The 22,258-nt window shown below is 38.2% G+C and overlaps 2 protein-coding genes and 2 pseudogenes across 2 annotated transcripts; 3 read left to right on the top strand and 1 right to left on the bottom strand.

The window, feature by feature from the left end:
* Positions 1-436: 436 nt before the first annotated feature.
* LOC117019346 (60S ribosomal protein L22-like) lies at positions 437-1,972 on the top strand (annotated as a pseudogene).
* Positions 964-1,896, top strand: LOC117019683 (60S ribosomal protein L6-like). Its single transcript, XM_033101738.1, has one exon. The coding sequence runs from the start codon at positions 973-975 to the stop codon at positions 1,837-1,839; it is 867 nt and encodes a 288-aa protein (XP_032957629.1). The 5' UTR covers positions 964-972; the 3' UTR covers positions 1,840-1,896.
* A 68-nt stretch (positions 1,973-2,040) lies between the features above and the next one.
* Positions 2,041-17,360, bottom strand: LOC117019894 (phosphatidylinositol N-acetylglucosaminyltransferase subunit P-like; annotated as a pseudogene).
* A 1,957-nt stretch (positions 17,361-19,317) lies between these two features.
* On the top strand, positions 19,318-19,674 carry LOC117019893 (multifunctional methyltransferase subunit TRM112-like protein). Its single transcript, XM_033102134.1, has one exon. It carries the CDS (start codon positions 19,318-19,320, stop codon positions 19,672-19,674), a length of 357 nt encoding a protein of 118 aa, XP_032958025.1.
* The last annotated feature ends 2,584 nt before the right edge of the window (positions 19,675-22,258 follow it).

Genomic DNA, 22,258 nt, shown 5'->3' with positions numbered 1-22,258 from the left:
GACCAATCTACTTTCCTGTATATTTCCTGTCAATTGCTTTCCTGTATACCAGCAATGAGCAATTGTAATCTGAAATAAAAAAATACAACACTATTTCCATTAGTACCTCCCCCCCAAAATAAAGTTGAGGTATAACTCTTAACAAAATATGTATGAAATCTGTATGAGGAAAACTACAACACTTGAAAGAAATCAAAGAAGATCTAAATATTCCATATTCATGGATAGGAAGACTCAATAGTGTTATCAGTTCTTCACAAATACTGTCTAGATGCTGATGCCTTCCAAATGTATATTTCCCTGATGTCTAAGCATATATATATATATATATATAATTCCTTCTTGACAATTCCATTTGGATGTCCAACGGACATTTCAGATTCAAAATGGCCATAACAGAAATGTTTTATAGTAACACATTATTTATTCTGTCCATTAATAATTAACATTATTATTTACATTTACAGTATTAATGGAACTTAATCTAAGAGAAGTTCAACTTCCATTGTTTTAATATTTCAATACCAGGTATTAATAAGTCAAAATAATTATGGTCAAAATTATGTGAAGTTTTCTGCCTCCACTGCTGCTATGGCACCTGTGAAAAAGCTTGTAGCAAAGGGCCCCGCCGCCCCCCAAAAAACAGGTTCTGAAGTTTACCCTTGACTCCACCCACATAGTAGAAGATGGAGTCATGGATGCTGCCAATTTTTGATCAATTTCTTCAGGAACAAATTAGAGTGAATGGAAAAGCTGGGAATCTTGGTGGACGGATTGTAACCATTGAAAGGAGGAAGAGCAAAATCACTGTAAATTTGAAGCTGCCTTTTATTAAAAGGTATTTGAAATATCTCACCAAAAAAGTATTTGAAGAACAGCTTATATGATTGGTTGTGTGTAGTTGCTAACAAAGAGAGTTACAAATTGCATTACTTCAATATTAACCAGGATGGCCTTTTCCCAACTTGCAAGATGGCGGGTGAAAAAGCCGGGAAGCCGGACACGAAGGAGAAGAAACCTGAAGCCAAGAAGGCTGATGCTGGTGGCAAGGTTAAGAAGGCTAACCTTAAGGCCAAAACGCCTAAGAAGGGGAAGCCGCACTGCAGCCGAAACCCTGTCCTGGTCAGAGGAATCTGCAGGTATTCCCGCTCGGCCATGTATTCCCGAAAGGCCATGTACAAGAGGAAGTACTCAGCAGCTAAATCCAGGATTGAAAAGAAAAAGAAGGAGAAGGTTCTTGCTACTGTCACAAAACCAGTTGGTGGCGACAAGAACGGTGGCACCCGAGTGGTTAAACTTCGCAAAATGCCTAGATACTATCCTACTGAAGATGTGCCTCGAAAGCTGTTGAGCCATGGCAAGAAACCCTTCAGTCAGCACGTGAGAAAACTGCGGGCCAGCATCACTCCCGGGACCATTCTGATCATCCTCACTGGGCGCCATAGAGGCAAGAGAGTGGTTTTCCTGAAGCAGCTGAGCAGTGGCTTGCTACTTGTGACTGGACCTCTGTCCCTCAATCGAGTTCCTCTGCGTAGAACACATCAGAAATTTGTCATCGCCACCTCCACCAAAATTGATATCAGTGGTGTGAAAATCCCCAAACATCTCACTGATGCTTACTTCAAGAAGAAGAAGCTGCGTAAGCCCAGGCACCAAGAAGGGGAGATCTTCAACACAGAGAAAGAGAAATACGAAATTACAGAGCAGCGCAAAATTGATCAGAAAGCCGTGGACTCGCAAATTCTGCCAAAAATCAAAGCTGTTCCTCAGCTCCAGGGCTACCTCCGCTCTGTGTTTGCTCTCACAAATGGGGTTTATCCTCACAAACTGGTGTTCTAAATTAATTACGAAGAATCTAATTAAATGCCTGAACTGTTAAAAAAAAAAAAAAAAAAAGATTAACCAGGATGAAGAAGAGGAGGAAGATGAAGATAAAACTCATTTCTCTGGGATATTTTGTATGAGTTCTTGAATAAAACTTGGGAACCAAAAATATTATGTGAAAAACTTATAAATGTTTGATGTTAGTCTACATACAATTCAGTTTTTGGTGTTTTGTTTGGCTGCAAGAACAAACATTTGGTTTACTAATAAGAAAAGTTCTTAATACTGTGATGGCTTCCTGGAATTTTTTCTGCTGTTGATTTTAACAGTATGTGTGATTGTATGAATGGAGTTCATTGGAGAGGTACTCATCATGTTCATTCCAAATAGTAATCCATACCTGATTACTACAGAATGAGGAGGTAGACAGGCAATACAACTGCCCAATGACTTTTGAAGTCAATAGGTAAAGCCTAAGGAGTTTAGCCAAGATTCAGTAATAAAACTCCACATTAGATGTGTGTATGAAGCCAGAGAGGAAAAACTGAGTGAAAGGCAGAGTGTCAGGCAGGGAAACCAGACACAGGCACACTGGTACCCTCCTCTAGTGGTATCCTCCTCTAACATGAGCTTGGAGAGTGCGGGGACAGTGGAATTGCTCGCTTGCCATTTCAGAGCCGTAACAGAAATTTTGATTTCCCCTACCATTGTTCTGAGACTGTTAGTTATCATAGAAGAAATCAAAGGATTGTATCACATTCTATTATTTTTGGAGGCATTGAAATTGTCTCAGCATGGGAGATAGAAGATACAAATGTATTATCAAATAGGTTAGGAGAAAACTCTGTAGTTCTAAATTTGAATTGGAAGTATCAGTATGAACTCTTGGCATATTTTTACTTTAAGAAAATGTTCCCTAACTATTCACTGAAAGAACCATGGGAAAATGATCAGCTCAGTAGCCATGAGCATCATTTCCCACTTTAAACAGGGAACTTTAGAAAAATGGCCAATTCTAGGTCTGGGGCAAAAAAAGTACAGAAGAGAGTCTAAATAGAACACTTTCTCATACCAGAAAGCAAGGATGCTATCAAAAGACTACCCAGATTCTGCCAACAGAACTGAGAAGCAACTTATAGAGGTTCCTGCTGGCCAGATAGGACAATCTGATAATCAATAAGGATAAGAATTGCAATTATTGAAATGTATATAATATGTGTAAATCTCTGGACTTATAATTATATTTAAAGATAAATAAGTTACATTTTAAAAATTAAAAATAGAGCTGCCATACTATTCAGCAATTCCACTTCCGGATATCTGAAGAAAATAAAAACACTAATTCAAAAAATACATGCACCCCTCAAATGACTTTTCTACAGAAACATTGAAGGCCAGGAGGGAATAGCAGGAGATACTCAAAGTGATGGAAAACAATCTACAACCTAGATTGCTTTATCCAGCAAGGCTATCATTTAAAGTTGATGGAGAGATAAAGAGCTTCCCAGAAAAAAATAAGCTAAAGGAATTTATTACCACCAAGCCAGCATTGCAAGAAATACTAAAAGGACTTCTGTAAATAGAAGAAAGATGAAAATAATCTAACTACAAATTTAAAAATGGCAATAACTATGTACCTATCAATAATCACTTTAAATGTAAACAGATTAAATGCTCCAATCGAGACATAGGGTGGCTGAGTGGATAAGAAAGCAAGACCCTTGTATATGCTGTATACAAGAGACTCACCTCAGAACAAAAGACATACACAGGCTGAAAGTGAAGGGTTGGAGTAAGATATTTCATTCAAATGGAAATGAGAAAAAAACTGGAGTTGCAATACTTATATCTGACAAAATAGAATTTAAAATGAAGAAAATATTAAAAGATAAAGATGGACACTATATAATAATAAAGGGATCGATCCGACAAGAGGACATAACCCTAGTAAACATCTATATGCACCCAATACAGGAGCACCTAAATATATAAAACAGGTACTGACTAACGTAAAGACAGAGATCAACAGTAACACTATCATAGTAGGGGACTTCAACACACCTCTGACAACAAGGGACAGGTCTTCCAGACAGAAAATCAATATGGAAACAACAGCCTTAAATGATACATTGGACCACTTAGATTTAATCAATATTTTAAGAGCATTTCACCCCAATGCTGCAAAATACACGTTTTTCTCAAGCACACATGGAACATTTTCCAAGATAGACCATATGTTAGGCCACAAAACAAGTTTTGATAAATTTAAGAAAATTGAAATCATACCAATTGTCTTCTCTGATCACAGTGCTATGAAATTAGAAATGAACTACCGGAAAAAAACTGGAAGACACACCAATTCATGGAGGCTGAATAACTTATTACTAAATAATGAATGGGTCAAGCAGGAGATCAAGGAAGAAATCAAAAGATATCTCGAGACAAACGAAAATTAAAACATGACGACCCAAAATCTATGGGATGCCACGAAAGCAGTCCTAAGAGGGAAATTCATAGCATTGCAGGCCTACCTAAAGAAACAAGAAACATCACTAATCAACAGTTTATCTTCACACTTAAGGGATCTGGAAAAAGAACAGCAAAATAAGCCCAAAGGGAGCACAAGGAAGGAGATAATAAAGATCAGAGCAGAAATAAATGAAATAGAAACCAGAAAAACAATACAAAAGATCAATGAATCCAAGAGTCAGTTCTTAGAGAAGATAAACAAAAGTGACAAACCTTTAGCCAGACTCATTTAAAAAAAGAGAGAGAGGACCCAAATTAATAAAATCAGAAATGAAAGAGAAGAAGTGACAACAGACACTGCAGAAATACAAAAAATTTTAAGAAATTACTATGAGCAACTATATGCCAACAAATTTGACAATCTGGAAGAAATGGACAATTTTCTAGAGGCGTACAACCTTCCAAGGCTAACTCAAGAAGAAACAGAAAACCTGAATAGACTGATTACCACCAGGGAAATTGAATCAGTAATCAACAATCTCCCAACAAACAAAAGCCCTGGACCAGATGGCTTTACAGGTGAATTTTACAAAACGTTCAAAAAAGAATTATCACCTATTCTCCTCAAGCTCTTCCAAAAAATCCAGGAGGGAAGACTCCCAAACATTTTTTACGAAGCCACTATCACCCTGATCCCAAAATCAGACAAAGACACCACAAAAAAAGAAAACTACAGGCCGATATCTCTAATGAACATAGATGCAAAAATCCTCAACAAAATATTAGCGAACAGAATTCAGCAATACATTAAAAAGATCATACACCATGATCAAGTGGGATTCATCCCTGGTATGCAAGGGTGGTTCAACATCCGCAAATCAATTAATGTGATACACCACATTAACAACATGAAAAATAAAAATCACATGATCATATCAATCGATGCAGAAAAAGCATTTGATAAAATCCAACAACCATTTATGATAAAAACCCTTAAGAAAGTGGGAATAGAGGGATCATATCAACATAATAAAGGCCATATATGACAAACCCACAGCTAACATCATACTCAATGGGGAAAAGCTAAAACCATTCCCCCTAAGATCAGGAACAAGGCAAGGTTGCCCACTATCTCCTCTTCTATTCAACATAGTGCTGGAAGTTCTAACCACAGCAATCAGACAAAAAAAAAGAAATAAAAGGCATCCAAATTGGTAAGGAGGAAGTAAAATTATCATTATATGCAGATGATATGATACTATATATAGAGAACCCTAAAGACTCCACCAAGAAGCTATTAGAGCTGATAGATGAATTTAGTAAAGTAGCAGGATACAAAATTAATATTCAGAAATCAGTTGCATTTGTATATACCAATAATAAAACATCAGAAGGAGAAATTTAAAAAACAATCCCATTTACAATTGCTCCAAAGACTATAAAATACCTAGGAATAAATTTAACCAAAGAAGTAAAGGATCTGTACTCAGAAAATTATAAGACACTGAAGAAAGAAATGAAAGAAGATATAAATAGATGGAAACACATATCATGTTCATGGATAGGAAGAATTAATATAGTTAAAATGTCCATACTGCCTAAGGCAATATACATATTCAACGCAATTCCTATCAAACTACCAACGACGTTTTTCACAGAAATAGAACATATAATCCTAAAATTTACATGGGACCGTAAAAGACCCCGAATAACCTCAGCAATCTTGAGAAATAAGAACAAAGTGGGAGGTATAACAATACCTGACTTCAAATTATACTACAAGGCTACAGTAATCAAAACAGCATGGTACTGGCATAAAAACAGACACATAGATCAATGGAACAGAATAGAGAGTCCAGAAATAAATCCATGCCTATATGGCCATTTAATCTACAACAATGGAAACAAGAATGTACGATGGGGTAAAGACAGTCTATTCAATAAATGGTGCTGGGAAACCTGGACAGACACATGCAAAAAAAGGAACCTGGACCACCTCCTTACACCACATACAAAAATAAATTCAAAATGGCTTAAAGACTTAAATGTAAGATCTGAAACCTTAAAATATCTAGAAGAAAATATAGGAAGAAACTTCACAGACATAACCCAGAGTAAGATTTTTACTGATATATTCCCTCGTGCGAGGGAAGTAAGAGAAAAAATAAACATGTGGGATTACATCAAACTAAAAAGTTTTTTCACAGCAAAGGAAACCATCAATAAAACAAAAAGGGATCCTACTGAATGGGAAAAGATATTTGCCAATGATATATCTGATAAGGGATTAATATCACAAATCTATAAAAAACTCACTCAACTCAACTCCAAAAAAAACAAACGACCCAATTAAAAAATGGGCAGAGGACTTGAAGAGACATTTTTCTAAAAAGGACATACAGATGGCAAACAGACATATGAAGAAATGCTCAACCTCACTAACCATCAGAGAAATGTAAATAAAAACCACAATGAGATACCACCTCACCCCAGTCAAAATGGCTATCATCAATAAATCAAACAACAAGTGCTGGCGCGGATGTGGAGAAAAGGGAACGCTTGTGCACTGTTGGTGGGATTGCAGGTTGGTGCAGCCACTATGGAAAACAGTATGGAGTTATCTCAAAAATCTGAAAATGGAACTACCCTATGGTCCAGTAATTCCACTCCTAGGTATCTATCCGGAGAAATCCAAAACTCCAATTCAAAAATCTTTATGCACTCCTATGTTTATTGCAGCACTATACACAATAGCCAAGATATGGAAACAACCAAAATGCCCATCGGTAGATGACTGGATTAAGAAAATGTGGTATATTTATACAATGGAGTATTACGCAGCCATAAAGAAGAAAGAAATTTTACCATTTGCAACAACATGGATGGACCTAGAGAACATTATGTTAAGTGAAATAAGTCAGACAGAGAAAGATACGTACCATATGATCTCACTTATTTGCGGAATCTAAAGAAAAGAATAAGTGAATGAACTAATCAGAAACAGTTTTGGAGACAAAGAGGAAAAACTGAGGGTTGCTAGATGGGCGGGGGGTGGAGGTAAGGGGGAAAGTGAGGGGATTAGAAAACAGTCAGTAACCACAATATGGCCACGGGGTTTTGAAAATCTGGGGAACGTAATCAATAATGTTGTAAAGTTTTTGTAGGGTATCCGATGGACACGTGTCCCATTTAGGAGACCACCTCAGGGAAGATGTAGATGCCTGATCACTGCACTGTACACCTGAAGCTGAACAATAATGAATGCCAACTATAATATTATATATATATACATATATATATGTATATATATGTATGTATACACTTCCAAGAGGCGGAGTACAGCATTGGGAGTGGAGACAGTGGAAATGGGATGGCTCGGTGCGATGTCAGAGAGATAGTGGATGGGGGAGGGGGGTCCACAGTGTGAGGGATATAAATGATAAACGTCTAAGTATTACTTTGTCTTGTGCACCTGAAACTAATAAAAAAAAAGACATAAAAAAAATACATGCACCCCTATGTTCATTACAGCATTACTAGTAACAGCCAAGATATAGAAGCAACCTAGATGTCCATCAGTAGACGAATGGATAAAGATGTGGTACATACGAGTATATGCAATGGAGTATCATTCAGCAATAGGAAAGAATGAACTCTTGCCAACTTGTGACAACAAGGATGGACCTAGAGAGTATTAAGCTAACTGAAATAAGTCAGAGAAACACAAATATCCTTTGATTTCACTATGTGGAATCTTAAAAAATAAATAAATAAATAAATAAAAATAAATAAATGAAACAAAACAGAAACAGATCCATAGTATAGAGAACAAGCTGATGGTTGCCAAAGAGGAGGAGTTCGGGTGGGAATTTTTTTTAAAAAAGTAAAAACACACAAAAACTACTTATCATTGGAGGATGCTATTGAAACAATTCATTCTTTTGAACACTAGTAAACAAAGGAAAGAATCTCACATTTATCCTGTCTTTTTTATACAATGGTATAAAAAAGTGGTATTTGGTGTTGGGGCACCAAATAACAGATGAAGGGAAGTTTTTCTTTATAAAAATATTCTAGTCAATAAGTGAAAATGAATAATAAAATATTCATGATTTTGCAACCTACTGAAACGAATTCATGAATCTTAGCATTAAGCATCAATGACTATTAACATCAGAAAGAAAAGATAACCAGACATTATGCCTTCTTACTAAAGAACACAACACCATTTATGATGTAGTCTTGCCAAAAAAACTGAACTTGAATCTGACCAAGACTCTATATCCAAATTTTACAGAGGACAGAGGAATATTTTAAATGACACCATGGAGATGCAATTATCGAAATCCTGACTATGTGGGAGTTCTTTTGACTGTGAGACAGACAAAGAACTCAGTTTCTTCAACAAATATATTTCAACAACAAAAGATATGGACGGGGAACTTATAAAGGAGAGTTTAAACAATAGTTAAGAGACATAACCAGTAATAATGTGCAGATTTTGAATCCTAATTCAGAAATTTGAAAAAAGACTTTAATGAGACAATTAGAAGTATTTGATGAAAGAATTACTGTTAATTTTCTAAAGCATAATAATGATATGTAGTTATGTTTTCTGAAAAATACAGAGAAAATCCTTATCTTTTAGAGAAATATTCATGGACAGAATGAAGCCTGGGATTTAAAATAAAGCAGGCAGGGAAAACAGGTTGAGGGTATAGGTGAAACAAAAGTGACCATGATTTATTCTTGCATCTAGGTGATGGATACGTGGGGGTTCATATGTTTACATGGCCACAACTTTGAACTGGTGAAGACGGTCACACTTTTTGATTCCACAACTTCTGAATCAGTATTTTCCCTCTAAGTTCTTAAAAACAAGTCAGGTCTTTTTTGAGTTCATTGAGCTTATTATTTTCCCCTTGTAATATCTAACCGAAATCAGCTATCAAGAGTCAACCCATACTCCAAACGTTCTGCCTCAATACTTCCTTGCTAAGTGCCACAAGTTCTTTAAGTCTGCCAAGTTACTGAAGGGAACAGTTTCACCAAATGTTTCACCATTTCACAACACAGTGACCATTTTCCATTCTTCTATAACAATTTCTTTGCCTGATCCTAAGACCAATGCTGCACATTTTAGGCTTTTGTTATAATACTCTGCACATCTGGTATTGAAATAGTCAGTTATTGCTGTAGTGGTACTGTAGGAAAGATACCCCAAAACTCAATGGATTATGACAAGCATTTATTTTTCTCACTCATGGGTCTGCAGGTTGGTTGAAATGGCTCTACTTCACCCAAGACATCAGGATTCAGTTCTGACTCATGTACTGCATTCTGGAGCTTGGACTAAAGGCAAAGCAGCTACCCAGTGAATGTCCTTCTTGTGGTAATCACAGGAGTACAACAGCCAAGCCAAGCTGCACAAGCAGATTTAAGGTCTCATGTTTTGACCACTCACATTTTGCTAAGGCAAGTCATACAACCAAGTCCAAAGTCAACATAATAGGAAAATATATGTTACCCCAAGGTAGAAGGAACTGAATATTTGCCAAATAATAATCTATTATAGTGATCAAAACAGATAAAACCCTCGTCCTTTTGGAACTTCTATTCTAGTAAAAGGTAAATTTAAAGAACTCAGAAATGGGGATAGTGTGGTCTGAAAGGATATTCTTGCATATGTAAGCAAATTTATATGCACCAAGAGGTCTTATGCAGCACATTTGTAATGATAAAACACTGGAACAACCTAAACGTTCATCAAGCACAGCTATTTAAATAAAATTATATGTCAACTGAATAAGCTGGTGGGGGTTCTTTATTTACTTATTTTGATAAATTTGATATACTTATGTGGTATGCATTTCTTTAAAAGAATGAGGTTAAGTCTATATGTATTAACAGAAAAAGGTAGAACTGATTAAGAGTTTTTGGGTATCTCTTCTACAAAAAAAAAAAAGTGAATATAGTCCTTTATTTTTACCTACACTAAAGAGATGATTCTGTAAAATACTCTTTAAACCATATCTTGGGAATTCTTTCCACATCAGAATTTACAAATATACTGTATTCTTCAAGGTGCTGTATTGAGTCCCATTATAAGGATGGATCATAACTTACTGAATTACTCCCCTTTAGCTGGAAAGTTGGGGTATTTCCAAGTGTCATGTCTATGCATGTTTACAATAATAAACATTCCTACCCTGTTTCCCCAAAAATAAGACCTAGCCAGACAATCAGCTCTAATGCGTCTTTTGGAGCAAAAATTAATATTAATATAAGACCCAGTATTATATTATTTATATTATTATATCATATATCATATCATATCATACCCGGTCTTACATTCTAGTAAAATAAGACCAGGTCTTATATTAATTTTTGCTCCAAAAGACACATTAGAGTTGATTGTCCAACTAGATCTTATTTTTGGGGAAACACAGTCTATCTGTATCTTGGCATAGTTTTGCAAGAATAATCTACCAGGTATTACAAAATTTTATAAAGCTTTTTAAAAACCTCAAACTAAAATAGCGTGGTATTAGCACAATAATATAAGCTCAGATCAGGGTATGAAAACAATCTAAAATACTTCTATATGTGTATACCTATTTTATATATCTGTAGATCTTTATATGAATTTATACAATCATTTGAAGGATGTATGTGATCACAGAGCTATACATGTCAGAATCCTGATTGTACCATGTCCTAACAGCAGGACCTTGTGACAGTCATTTAATTTCTCTAAACTCAGGGATGACCTTAAGTAGAGATGATAATGATACTTATCTCATGGCTGCAATTATTAAAATAGATATGATAGAGAAAAGTCTTGGCCAACTGTCTAGCACATAATAACTTCTCAATATATGTTAGATATAATGATTAGCATTTTGAAAATGACAAAAGTGGTGTTACAAATGAGTGAAGGAAACGTTCTCAAAAAGTAACTGGAGCAATTTTATAAGTACATGAAGAAATGAAATTAGAGCCATAAACACAAATTATTGATTTAAACTGTAAAAACTGAAAACCAACTAGAAGAAAATATAGCTAAAGATTTAAGTAATGACAGAATGGAGAAGAAAATATAAAGCATAAGAGAAGTGGAAGAAACCACAAACTAAATGCTTCCTAATGTTATTACATAAAATATGTAATATGTCAAAAAAACCATTAACAAAACCAAAAGGCAAAATATCCATTTTGCATTACTTTTCATGGGAAACCATGCCTCGGTTTTCGAACGCTTCAGAACTCGAATGGTCTTCCAGAATGGATTACGTTCAAAAACCGAGGTATCACTGTACTCAAGAAACTGTAAATCAAGAATCTTATGTCCGGCAAAACTTAATCTTTCAAAAATGAATGTAACAAAAACTTTCCAAGATAAACAACTAAGAGAATTTGTTGCCAACAGACATGCTTTACAAGAAATACTAAAGGAGTAGCTGCAGGCTGAAAGCAAGTGACCCCAGATGGCAATTCAAATCCACACAAAGAGCACTGATAAGGTAATTAGGTAATTATAAAAGATACTATAGTGCATTTTGTTCTCTTTTCCCCTCTTAAATGATTTAAAAAGCAATTGGATAAAATAATATGTTATGTAATGTATTGTGGGGCCTATCACGTATAGAAATGTAATATATTGGCCAATAACAGCACAAAGGAGGTAAGTGGGAATAAAGCTGTAATGGGCTAAGGACATGACCGCAGATGGTAAAGTAATCATTATAACAATGTATTGTTGGGTTTGCAACATTGATAATTATGTGTAAAGCAATAATACATACATAATACACAAAAACGGAGAAAGGTAATTAAGAGTTATATAGGAGAAGCACTTCTGTATATCACAGGAGTTGAGCTAGTAATAAATCTGAAGCTGATTTTACTAAGTTAAAATATATATTGTAAAACCTAGAGCAGCCACTAAAAGAAAAATCCAAAAAATTTAGTGAAAAAATTATTACTGGGGTTAAAATGCTACATTAGAAAATACTCACTTAATGCAAAAGAGAGCAGTAAATACACAGAAAGACACAAGACATATAAAAAACAAATAAAATGGCAGACATAAATCTGTATCAATAATATTAAATGTGAATGGATTAAACAGTCTAACTAAAAGGCAGAGATCATCACACTGGATTAAAAAACATGATAAAAGTATATACTGTCTACAGGGTATGCACTTTAGATTCAAAGACACAAACAGATTGAGAGTAAAAGGATGGAAAAAGATGTGTCATGCAAACAGCAACAACAGGAGAGCTGGAGTGGCTATATCAGACAAAATAGACTTTAAAACAAAAATGTGGGCAGCTGGATGGCTCAGTTGGTTAGAGTGTGAGCTCTGAACAACAGGGTTGCCGGTTCAATTCCCACATGGACCAGTGAGCTGTGCCCTCCATAACTAGATTGAAGACAACAAACTGCCACTGAGCTTCCGGAGGGGCAGCCAGATGGCTCAGTTGGTTAGAGTGCGAGCTCTCAACAAGGTTGCCAGTTCAATTCCCGCATGGGATGGTGGTCTGCACCCCCTGCAACTAAAGATTGAAAACGGTGACTAGGAGCTGAGCTGCATCCTCCACAACTAGATTGAAGGACAACGACTTGGAGCTGATGGGCCCTGGAGAAACACATTGTTCCCCAATAAATAAATAAAAATCCCACCTTTAAAAAAAAAAAGAAAAAAGTGTTACTACAGAAAAAAGAGGGATACTATGGTAATGATGAAAGGATAAAACAGAAATATATAACAATAAACATGTATCCATCTAATAAAAGAACACCAAAGTACATGAAACAAAGGCTGAGGATTTCTTTCAAACTTTCAAGGAACAAGTACTTTCCATCTTATTATGAAGAATTATTGGATACAGACTAAAAGTTGAAAATGCTACCATTTATTCCTTTAGGCAAACATAGCAATACAAAAATATGATAAATGTTAAAAAATCATATGATAAACTCAGAAACATCCTCTGATTCTGAATTATGTTAGTTTTCTTATAAGACGTCATCTTACCCATCTCTCTGAAATTAAGGGAAACTGCCCTATTTTCTTCGTCTCTCAAAATCCACAACATCAGGTTCAGCGATATTTTAACCAGTTTCATATGTTCATCAATTTTTTTGTTTTCTGCAATCATTTTCAAAATAAATTCTAAGACATACTTTTAAATGGTAGGTAAACTTCCTTTGTTTTAATTCAGAAACAGAACTACTAGTAAGTACATTTTGCTAGAGCAACTTGATAGAAATAAATAAGGGCAGCAAAATAAAATTGTGGAGACTACACAGCAATTTAGGAAAGCTTTATTGTGAATGAAAGTGGAAAATCAGGATGTGAATTACTATCTATGTAAAATATCTCTGTATTGATATAAATGGAACAGAAAGTGAAAAAAAAAAAAAAGATCAGTTGATGGACATGGCTGGTCACGGAGATTTTTAAAGATACTTCTTTCTTGTTTAACTTACCCATATTCCTGTTGTGATTCCGTGTGATACATAAAGCTCAAATAAGAAGATAAAAAATAAGTAGCCTGAATTTGTGGCAGAATTAGGGCTTCCTGGAGCCCTAAAAGAACCCTTCCCCTTCCTGCTCCAACACCAGCCTGACCTTCCCATCAGATGTACTCATATCTGTGTCTCTATTGTTAAAGACAAATCAGACCTGATACCCAGGAGCTAGCCTGGCACTTATAGCTAGGTCTTGGTGCTCTCCTGATGGGCATAGAGAATTTCACAGAATATCACTATCACATAAGGCCACTCTGTGATTGGTGTGGAGCAAGACAAAAAGAGACCACTTTGTAATCATGTCTGAATTACAAAAACAATGAACATGACCCTAGTCACAAAAAACCAAACTCCCCCTATGCTGGCTTACATGAGAGACTGCTACCTCTTTGCCAATCACAGCTTTGACCTCGGTCTCATCTTCCCTCCTTCTAGATAAAATATATTAAGATACCTAATCAAAATTATCCCCACTTTGTGACATTATCTAATCCAGAGCAAAGACCCAATTCCTTAAACCCACACCAAAATTACTTCACACAAGCACAAGTCTTTTAATAAGATGCCTCACTATTCCCCCATTGTGGATGTTCTCCCTTGTTATGAGTAATTTGACTGTGACTGAAGGATGGATTTCCAAGATGGCTCACTCACACCGCAATTGGAAGGAAGCCTCAGTTCCTCACATGGACTTCTCCATAAAGCTAACCTGGTATCTCCTTGCATCAGAGTAGCTGGTTTCTCCAGAGTAAGTGATTCAAGAGAGCAAGATGGAAGCCACAATATCTTTTATGACTGATCTCCAGAAGTCACACACATCATTTCCACAACATCCGATTGCTTATACAGTGCTTTGGACTGAATATGTCCCCACAAAATTCGTGTGTTGAAATCCTAACCTTAAAAGTGATGGTATAAGGAGGTGGGGCCTTTGGGAGGTGATTAGATCATGAGGGCAGAGCCATCACTAATGGGATTAGTATCCTTATAAAAGAGGCCTGAGAAAGCCCCCTTATCCCTTCTGCCATGTGAGGTTGCACTGAAAAAAAATCCAAAAAACTGCCATCTATGAACCAGGAAGTGAGCTCTCACCAGATACCAAATGTGCCAGCATCTTGATCTTGGACTTCCCAGCCTCCAGAACTGTGAAAAATAAATTTCTGTTGTTTATAAGCTACCCAGTCAATGGTATTTTCTCATTGCATCGCAAATGGATTAAGACACAAAGCAAGCCCAATTCAAAGTGGGAAGGGATGATACAAGATTAGGATCATTGGGGCCTACCTTGGCAATTGATTACCACATCCCTTTTATTATAAAGTGAGTTCCTTAGTTAGAAATGATGTTTGTGGGATAGCAAGTTGATGAATAGATCCATCCCTAATACCTATCCTATCAGTCTTTCAACTTCAGGTTGATCACGCAGCTCTTCGGATACATTAATTTCTCTTTCCTGAGTGTTTCTGAACATTCTCAAATATGGATGCTCACCACAGGTTTTCCATCTATACCATCCCACATCACTTTCATTATATCACCTTGATTAAGTGGTAAGTAAGCCTGGGATATCATAAAGATCCTGAATCTGACTCGCAAAGCTCAAACCTTAACATCTCCTTTAGGTTTGCAGTACATGTAGGCCATCGTCTGCAGAACCACATACACATATCAACACTGCTTCCTAGACCAGAAATCTTGGGAAGCTTAAAGCAGCGATTCTCAAACATTAACATGCACAGAAATCACCTAGGGATGTTGTTAAAGTGACGATTCCGATTCAGGAAGTCCGGGATGGAACCTGAGATTATGCCTGGTCCTCGGGTCACACTGAGTAGCAAGCAAGGGCTTAGCCTTGGAATAAGGAGAGCCCCCGCTCTGAGAAAGGCTGGAGCCACCTACACCTGTTTATGTGCAGATGGCTCCTTAGCCAACCTCGCCTTTTGGAAGGATATCCAGATTGGAAGTCAGACCTTGTCCCTCGACAGCCCCAACCTGTGGAAGTAGGAGATGGGGACCCTGAGCACCTCCCTGACCGAGAAAAGCAGACAGCTAGGGCAGAGACCTAAAGGACCTCCGGAACCAGGTAGTAGGGAAGGCTCACAGGACCCGTCAGTTGCCCAGGTTTGACGGGCACCAATCCCAGAGTGTGTCTTTATGCCATTTCGAGGTAAAAGAGCCAGAGCCACTTACTGCAGTGCATAACCCCCGCTCCAAGCTGGAGTTCCCGGGCTGCAGTACTTCGGTTGATAGACGCCCTCCGCGTGTCCCCAAGGAGACTGCGCAGAACTGAAGCCCCGCCCTCCTACCTAATTGGGCAGGAGAACGCGGCAGGGAGAAAGGAGTTATGGTCCACTATCAGATAAGTAAAGAAAGAACTGCAAAGGGTGAAGCAAGGCAAGCCAGGCGATGTAGTCTCTCATTGGTCCGGTTCGAGGGGAGTGTGTAGCATTTCCGGGAAGAGGTGCTACGGCACCTGCCCCTCCGTGCTGCGCCGGCGCGAGGGCGGTCCTCCAGCGTTGGTCCTCCTGCGTGCGGGAGACTCGGACAGCGAGGAAGTGTGGGGGCGGAAGTGCAAAACTTAAGAGAGCCCGACAAGCTTAGTAATCAATATAAACAATATTTCAATGCAGTGTTTTGTAAAAAATCAAAACTAATGCAAAATCCTTGAACAAAATATCAAAAATTTAAAAAAAAAGATCAGTAAGATGGAAGTTAATTTAATATTATTGAAGACATTCACTTGGTCAAGAGAAATTGTCAAATATGGCAATTCTCTCCAAGATAGGCAAAGAAGTAGATTCTGAAAAAATTATTGATGAGTTTACTTCCACTAAAACTGATGTCAAAGATAAACACAGCAGACATTAAAGTGGTGAAAACGATTTTATTCAGTAATTACAGTACGGGAAGGAGCTGAGCACCATTCCAACGATAAGTATCTACTGAGAATATTTATTTTAAGTTCTTTGCAGACACTTTGACAAATAGATTGCTACATCTCAGTAAGTTGGCAAAGATTAATATGCCCGGCAATGATAGGTCCATGGTATTTTCATCGATAGGAGCATGTCTTCCTGCAAATCATTTTTCACAGGGCCCCTTTCAAATTCCTGTTCCTCAGTCTGTAGATGAAAGGGTTCAGCACGAGGGTCACCATTGTGTGCGTCAAAATAGCTGTGGTGTTCTTCTCAGATTAGTGCAAGGACAAAGGGTTGAAATACATAGCAATGATGGTGCCACAGAAGAGGGAAACCACATCCAAGTGGGAGGCACAGGTGGAGAGAGCTTTCCACCTTCCTTTTGTGGATGGGACTCTCAGGACAGCACAGGTGATATGGATATGCGAAGCCAGATGCAAACAAAGGAGATGGTCTGACTTCTGTATGGTTGGCCAGCATCTTGGGGACAGTGGTGGAGAAGAAGCAGATGTCCACGAAGGACAAGTTGCTGAGGAAGAAGGACATGGGAATATGCAAGTGGGAGTCCATGTTCATGGGTTGGAGGATGAGCAAGTTTCCCAGAACCATGGCCAGGTACATACTCAGGAAGAGGATGAAGAGGGACTGCTGCTGCTGGGGCTGCCTGGGAGAGCCCCAGGAAGAGGAACTGAGAGACACTCGACTTGTTTGCCGCTCTCCTCGGGCTGGGGGCCTGGGCCCAGAGGAAGACAAAGCAGGGAAAATTCAAAATCCTGGAAAATTATGGATAAGATGGGGCAGTGAAGATTGCAAGTAGAAAGGCCATGTGACATAGGTGAGGCATTAAAACTTTGCTCCCTGTGTGTTTTGGCCAGCAGTGGCCCTCTTTGTGCCTGCATTATTTCATTAGCAAAATGAGGGCAGTGTGCTGATGCATGCGCAGATACAGACATTGTGACAGTGGTTTTGTCCGTAAATCTTTTGTATGTTTGAACTTTCTACCATAACCATGTATTTTTTAAAAAGTGCCACAAACACTGCCGATATAAGAACATTAATAGAGACTTAAATATTTATGAGTACTGTAAACACATGTGTAAATGGTTACCATAAGAGACTGAGATGTAAGCATATACCCTAATGTAAGGTATTGATGTCATCAATATCACTGGTGGTGTTGCCTTAGGGAACATTTTTCAATTCCATCATCTCTAATCTGGATATGTTACACATTCCTAACATGTTTGCTCTGAGGATGATCTCAGTGATCAATCAATACCTGCTCCCAGGGTGGAAATGATAATATTGCTGCTGCTGCTGCTGCTGCTGCTTCCTGGGCTCACATTTTTGGAGCACTTTATAGAGCTCTGAGCCAGCCCTTCTTGGCTGGGTCCACTGAGCTCTCTAAGTCTAACTTGTAAAATTAAAATGGAAATGATCCAAAGGTATGAGCAGATACTTGGCTAATTTGTGTTCACCACAGTTCAGGGTCTCATAAACAGACAAGACATACACTGGTCGTGACTGGGCGATCACAAGGAACTGCTGATCTCAGAACTGCTTCTGTGGCTCCACTTAAAAGAAAGACACAGTGAGGAGTTCCCCTACAAGGCTTTACACCAGAACAAGCAGTTATTGATGAAGTTCCACTAATCTGACCCTTACCCAAGAACAATGGTAGTCTTCACAGTCACGAGAAGTCCCAGGCTTGCTTTACTTTTCCAGACCTGTCAGGAATTATTGATCTGAGGGAAAGGGACTGTCATTGGGGCTTTTAAGCTAAGTCTGCATGAACAAGGGACTGGAGTGAATGGATTCAACCTTCAGTGCAAGAAGGATGTTTGGGGGAATCACAGGGCCAGCTCTTTACAGGAACCTCCATGGCCACTAGGGCCATATTCCCTGAGAGCCTCATTAGAGACAAGCAGAGAGTAATTGTCCCTTCTCTTCTTTGGGCCCTTTTGGATCCAACATTAATAATAAAGACGTCACCGGAATTATGTCATTGCTTTTTCAGGACTTGGAACATTGGCAATGATGCAATATTGGGGGTAATCATTAGCAACAACTCTTCTTCGACTCCCAGTCCTATATATTATTCCCCACCTGAGCTGGGATGGTGTCCTAGTTGGGAAATATACATGATGCTGTACAGGGATGAAGAGAATAGCCTTTGGGTTCCCATGGATCTGTATTCAATTCTCAGATCCACCATTACCCCTAGTGTGACTTTGAGAAAGCTACCAGCCTTTACAGAATCACAAATTTTTACCATTGGTAGAGTGGAGAAATAATACTCACCTTGAAGAGTTGTGCAGATTAAATGAGATAATTTATGTTAAATACCTTGTGACCCCTAACCTCATCAATGCACTGGACTAGGACCATGTCAATTACATAGGTGGAAGCTAAAGGTGTTAAGTGATGTTTACATCCTTCACTCTCTGCTCAATCACCTGTGTTCTGAATAAATAGCATTTGGAAATATTGTCACATTTATCTTCATATGTCACTAGTCATTTTTGTAAGAAGCCAGTAGAGGTGGCGACATGAAGCTGCTATTCACATGCTGAGCTTGCATGTGCGAGGAGTGGGGCCCCGTGGCTTTCCCCTGTGCCTCCAGGTGGCTGAGGTCGGCATCAACCCTGTGGAATTCAACCTGAACTTCAGGGCACATAGGATACCAAGGGTTGAGTGGGAGGTGCTTCTGGAGAAGGCCGATCACTTGGGTCTGACAGAGGTGCCCAAAGGGCTGATTCAGGGGTATGAGCAAGATGAGACATTTCTGAGGAAGATGTACTACGTGCTGCTGGAGGTGGACGTGTTGGAGGGCACCCTGCAATGCTTGGAGTCTGGACATACGTTTCCTATCAGCTGTGGGATCCCCAATATGCTGCTGACTTTGGAGGAAACTGAGATTTAATCGTGCCAGGCACCAGTTTTTCATTCAGTGACCACGTGTAGCTTTGTTTATGTATATCCTGTTTGTTAGTTTTGTCACATGTATCCCCAATTCTTGCCTTAGTGACTCGCCACACCCAGTGTTCTTCAACTCAATACATGTTTTCTCACTAAAGTTCAACCCCCTTCCCCTGAAAAAAGCCAGTTGACGACTTTTATTCTATATTTTAATTTGGGGGTAAATGAGTTAAAAATAGGAACCATAGGTGAGTCCATTTATAAATTGGTAGAACATGAATGCCAATGAGCAATGGAGAATTCCTGAGGCTAACAGGTATCATTCTATAGTTGTTCTAAAAGGAAGATCTGGCTTTAAGATGCCCATAAAGCTTTTGATCTTGTGTATTGTAAAGTTTAGTTTCCTGAGTTGATAATATTTAAGAGTTACTAATAAAAAAACATACAGCTAGGTCAGAAGTGGCAATTGAATCCAGCATCTATATCCTCTGGAAAACAGTGTTCTTCTAACTAATCTTCCACTTTGGGTTAATTTATAAACAATGTATTCCTCATCTCACTATGGAGTCTTAATAAACATTATTCACCTAATTCTAGTAAGTCAGGAGAGGAATCTCAGGGCTATAATGAGCCCTCATGTCTCCATCAGACACATTATCAGACATCAAGGTCTGTTCACTTTGTCTCCAAAAATATGCCAAAAAAAAAAAAACACCCCACAGAGTTAATTATCAAAGATCTGCAGAGGAAGGAGGGAATAGTCACAGGATTAGTACAGATATTATTTGCATGTGATAGAAAACCAACTCATAATCAGCTTAAGGAGAAATGGAATCTATTGGATGATGTGATTACAAAGTCCAATGTTCTTGCAAAGCCTGTGTGTTTCAGGCAGGGCTAGATATAGGGATCCAAATACTGACATTAGGACCTGTGTTTCTCTATCTCTACTCTGTTTGCTTCTATTCAACTTCTTTCTGCAAACTTTCTCTCTCCATGTGACAGACAAAATGGCCACCAGTAAGTAGCTCCAAACTCACATCCTTCAAGACTAGCAATCACAGGGCACATAGAACTTCTCTCTACCAGTGTTTATTTATTAACTCCAGGCAAGGCTGTGATCATTTCTTCTTGAATCATATGCCCAAATCTGAACCAACCATTCTGGCTGGGAGAGAGGGGTATTCTAGTCACCTTGGGTCATAAACTCAACCCACTCCATTTGGGAACCCAGTGGTCCCCAGGACTAAATGGAGGAGCGGAGGAGTTTCCCAAACAGATCAAAGAATGGAAATGGGAACGCACACCATTGAACAAAAAAATCTAGTTACCATGATCCACTATAGTTACTCCATTAGCTGAATTGAGCAAAGGATTGAGAAAGAACAAGTAAGGCACAATGATAAATTAGTAAGCTGTTTTAAAAGTTAGGGTGAACTAAAAAAATGTAATCAATGACAACCATACCAATTAGCACCCAGATCTTAGTTTCTAAATACCAATCCCTACTGAAAGAAAATAGGGTTTCTTAGAGAAAGAGCTGGTTCCAGGTCTGGGCAGGGAAAAAGACAAGGTGAGTCCAGGACATTATGTTCCAGAAAATGAATTTTACTTTAAAAATTTTAATGGGACAACCAAAAAATTTTAATTAGCAGATGTGATGTTCGCTGCCTTAGCATCCCCTCCGGAAGCACATTATATTTGGTTGTCTCTCCTTTTTTTAATAATATAATACTATGGATATCATCTTTCTACATCTTGCTAAACTTACAAAACTCATTCAGAGACACCTGGGCATGTATTTAAGGAGAGTCCTGGCTTTTTCACCCTTCTCTGTAGTCTAGAGCACAAGAAAAAAGGAAGCACATGCCCAACGTAGGGCTTGAACCCACAACGCTGAGAGTAAGAGTCACATGCTTGTGTTTCCAGCTCCAGGCAGAGACAGGAGCTGTAGCAGCCCATCGTCCTCCTTCTTCCAGGTAGGGCAGGCTCCACGGGCACCCCTTAGATATTTCAGTTTTTTGTTTATTTTTGTATTATTTATTTTGACTTACTTTTAGGTTACTATTTCTCTCTAAAATGAAACACACGAAGCTGAATGCTGAAGATCAAAGTTCCACCTACAGGTCACAAGTCTTCCATTCAAACACACTCCAATGCTTTTTGTTTCACCGTTTCTTAAAGTGTTTACAGGAAGTTCTTTAAAATAATTTCATCCTAGACACCAGGTTTCTTCAAAGATACACAGCTCTGTGACATTTGTTTCCATCCGATTGATAGGAATAAAAAATGATTTCTATTTTTGTCTTTTGGTCGCATAGAGAAGTAAAACTATCAGCCAGATCCCTTTAGTAATCAGTGAGGAAAGGAAAGGTAAGAAGAGACCTGGGCTGTGCTGGCTGCTGGTTTCCAGTTGTCTTTCTGAGGGTGTGACTTCAGACGTGTTAAATCACACTCATGCCACTACAATCATTAGTAATAGTAATCTCTTTTTAGATGATAAAAAGGAAAATATCCAATGGATATAAAAATGGTCAAAAGATATTTACTGCAGGTCAATTCCTCCCTCCCCCCAAAATACAAAATAA

This window comes from Rhinolophus ferrumequinum, assembly GCF_004115265.2.
Source record: "Rhinolophus ferrumequinum isolate MPI-CBG mRhiFer1 chromosome 15 unlocalized genomic scaffold, mRhiFer1_v1.p scaffold_54_arrow_ctg1_1, whole genome shotgun sequence".
NCBI classification, from domain to species: Eukaryota; Metazoa; Chordata; class Mammalia; order Chiroptera; family Rhinolophidae; genus Rhinolophus; species Rhinolophus ferrumequinum.
The sequence above is the reverse complement of the archived record's forward strand: the minus strand, read 5'-3'. Positions and strand labels throughout refer to the sequence as shown.

Bases quoted from the DNA above. Each gene is read 5' to 3' on its own strand.
- LOC117019683 (XM_033101738.1), top strand. From the start codon at position 973: ATGGCGGGTGAAAAAGCCGGGAAGCCGGACACGAAGGAGAAGAAACCT.
- LOC117019893 (XM_033102134.1), top strand. From the start codon at position 19,318: ATGCTGAGCTTGCATGTGCGAGGAGTGGGGCCCCGTGGCTTTCCCCTG.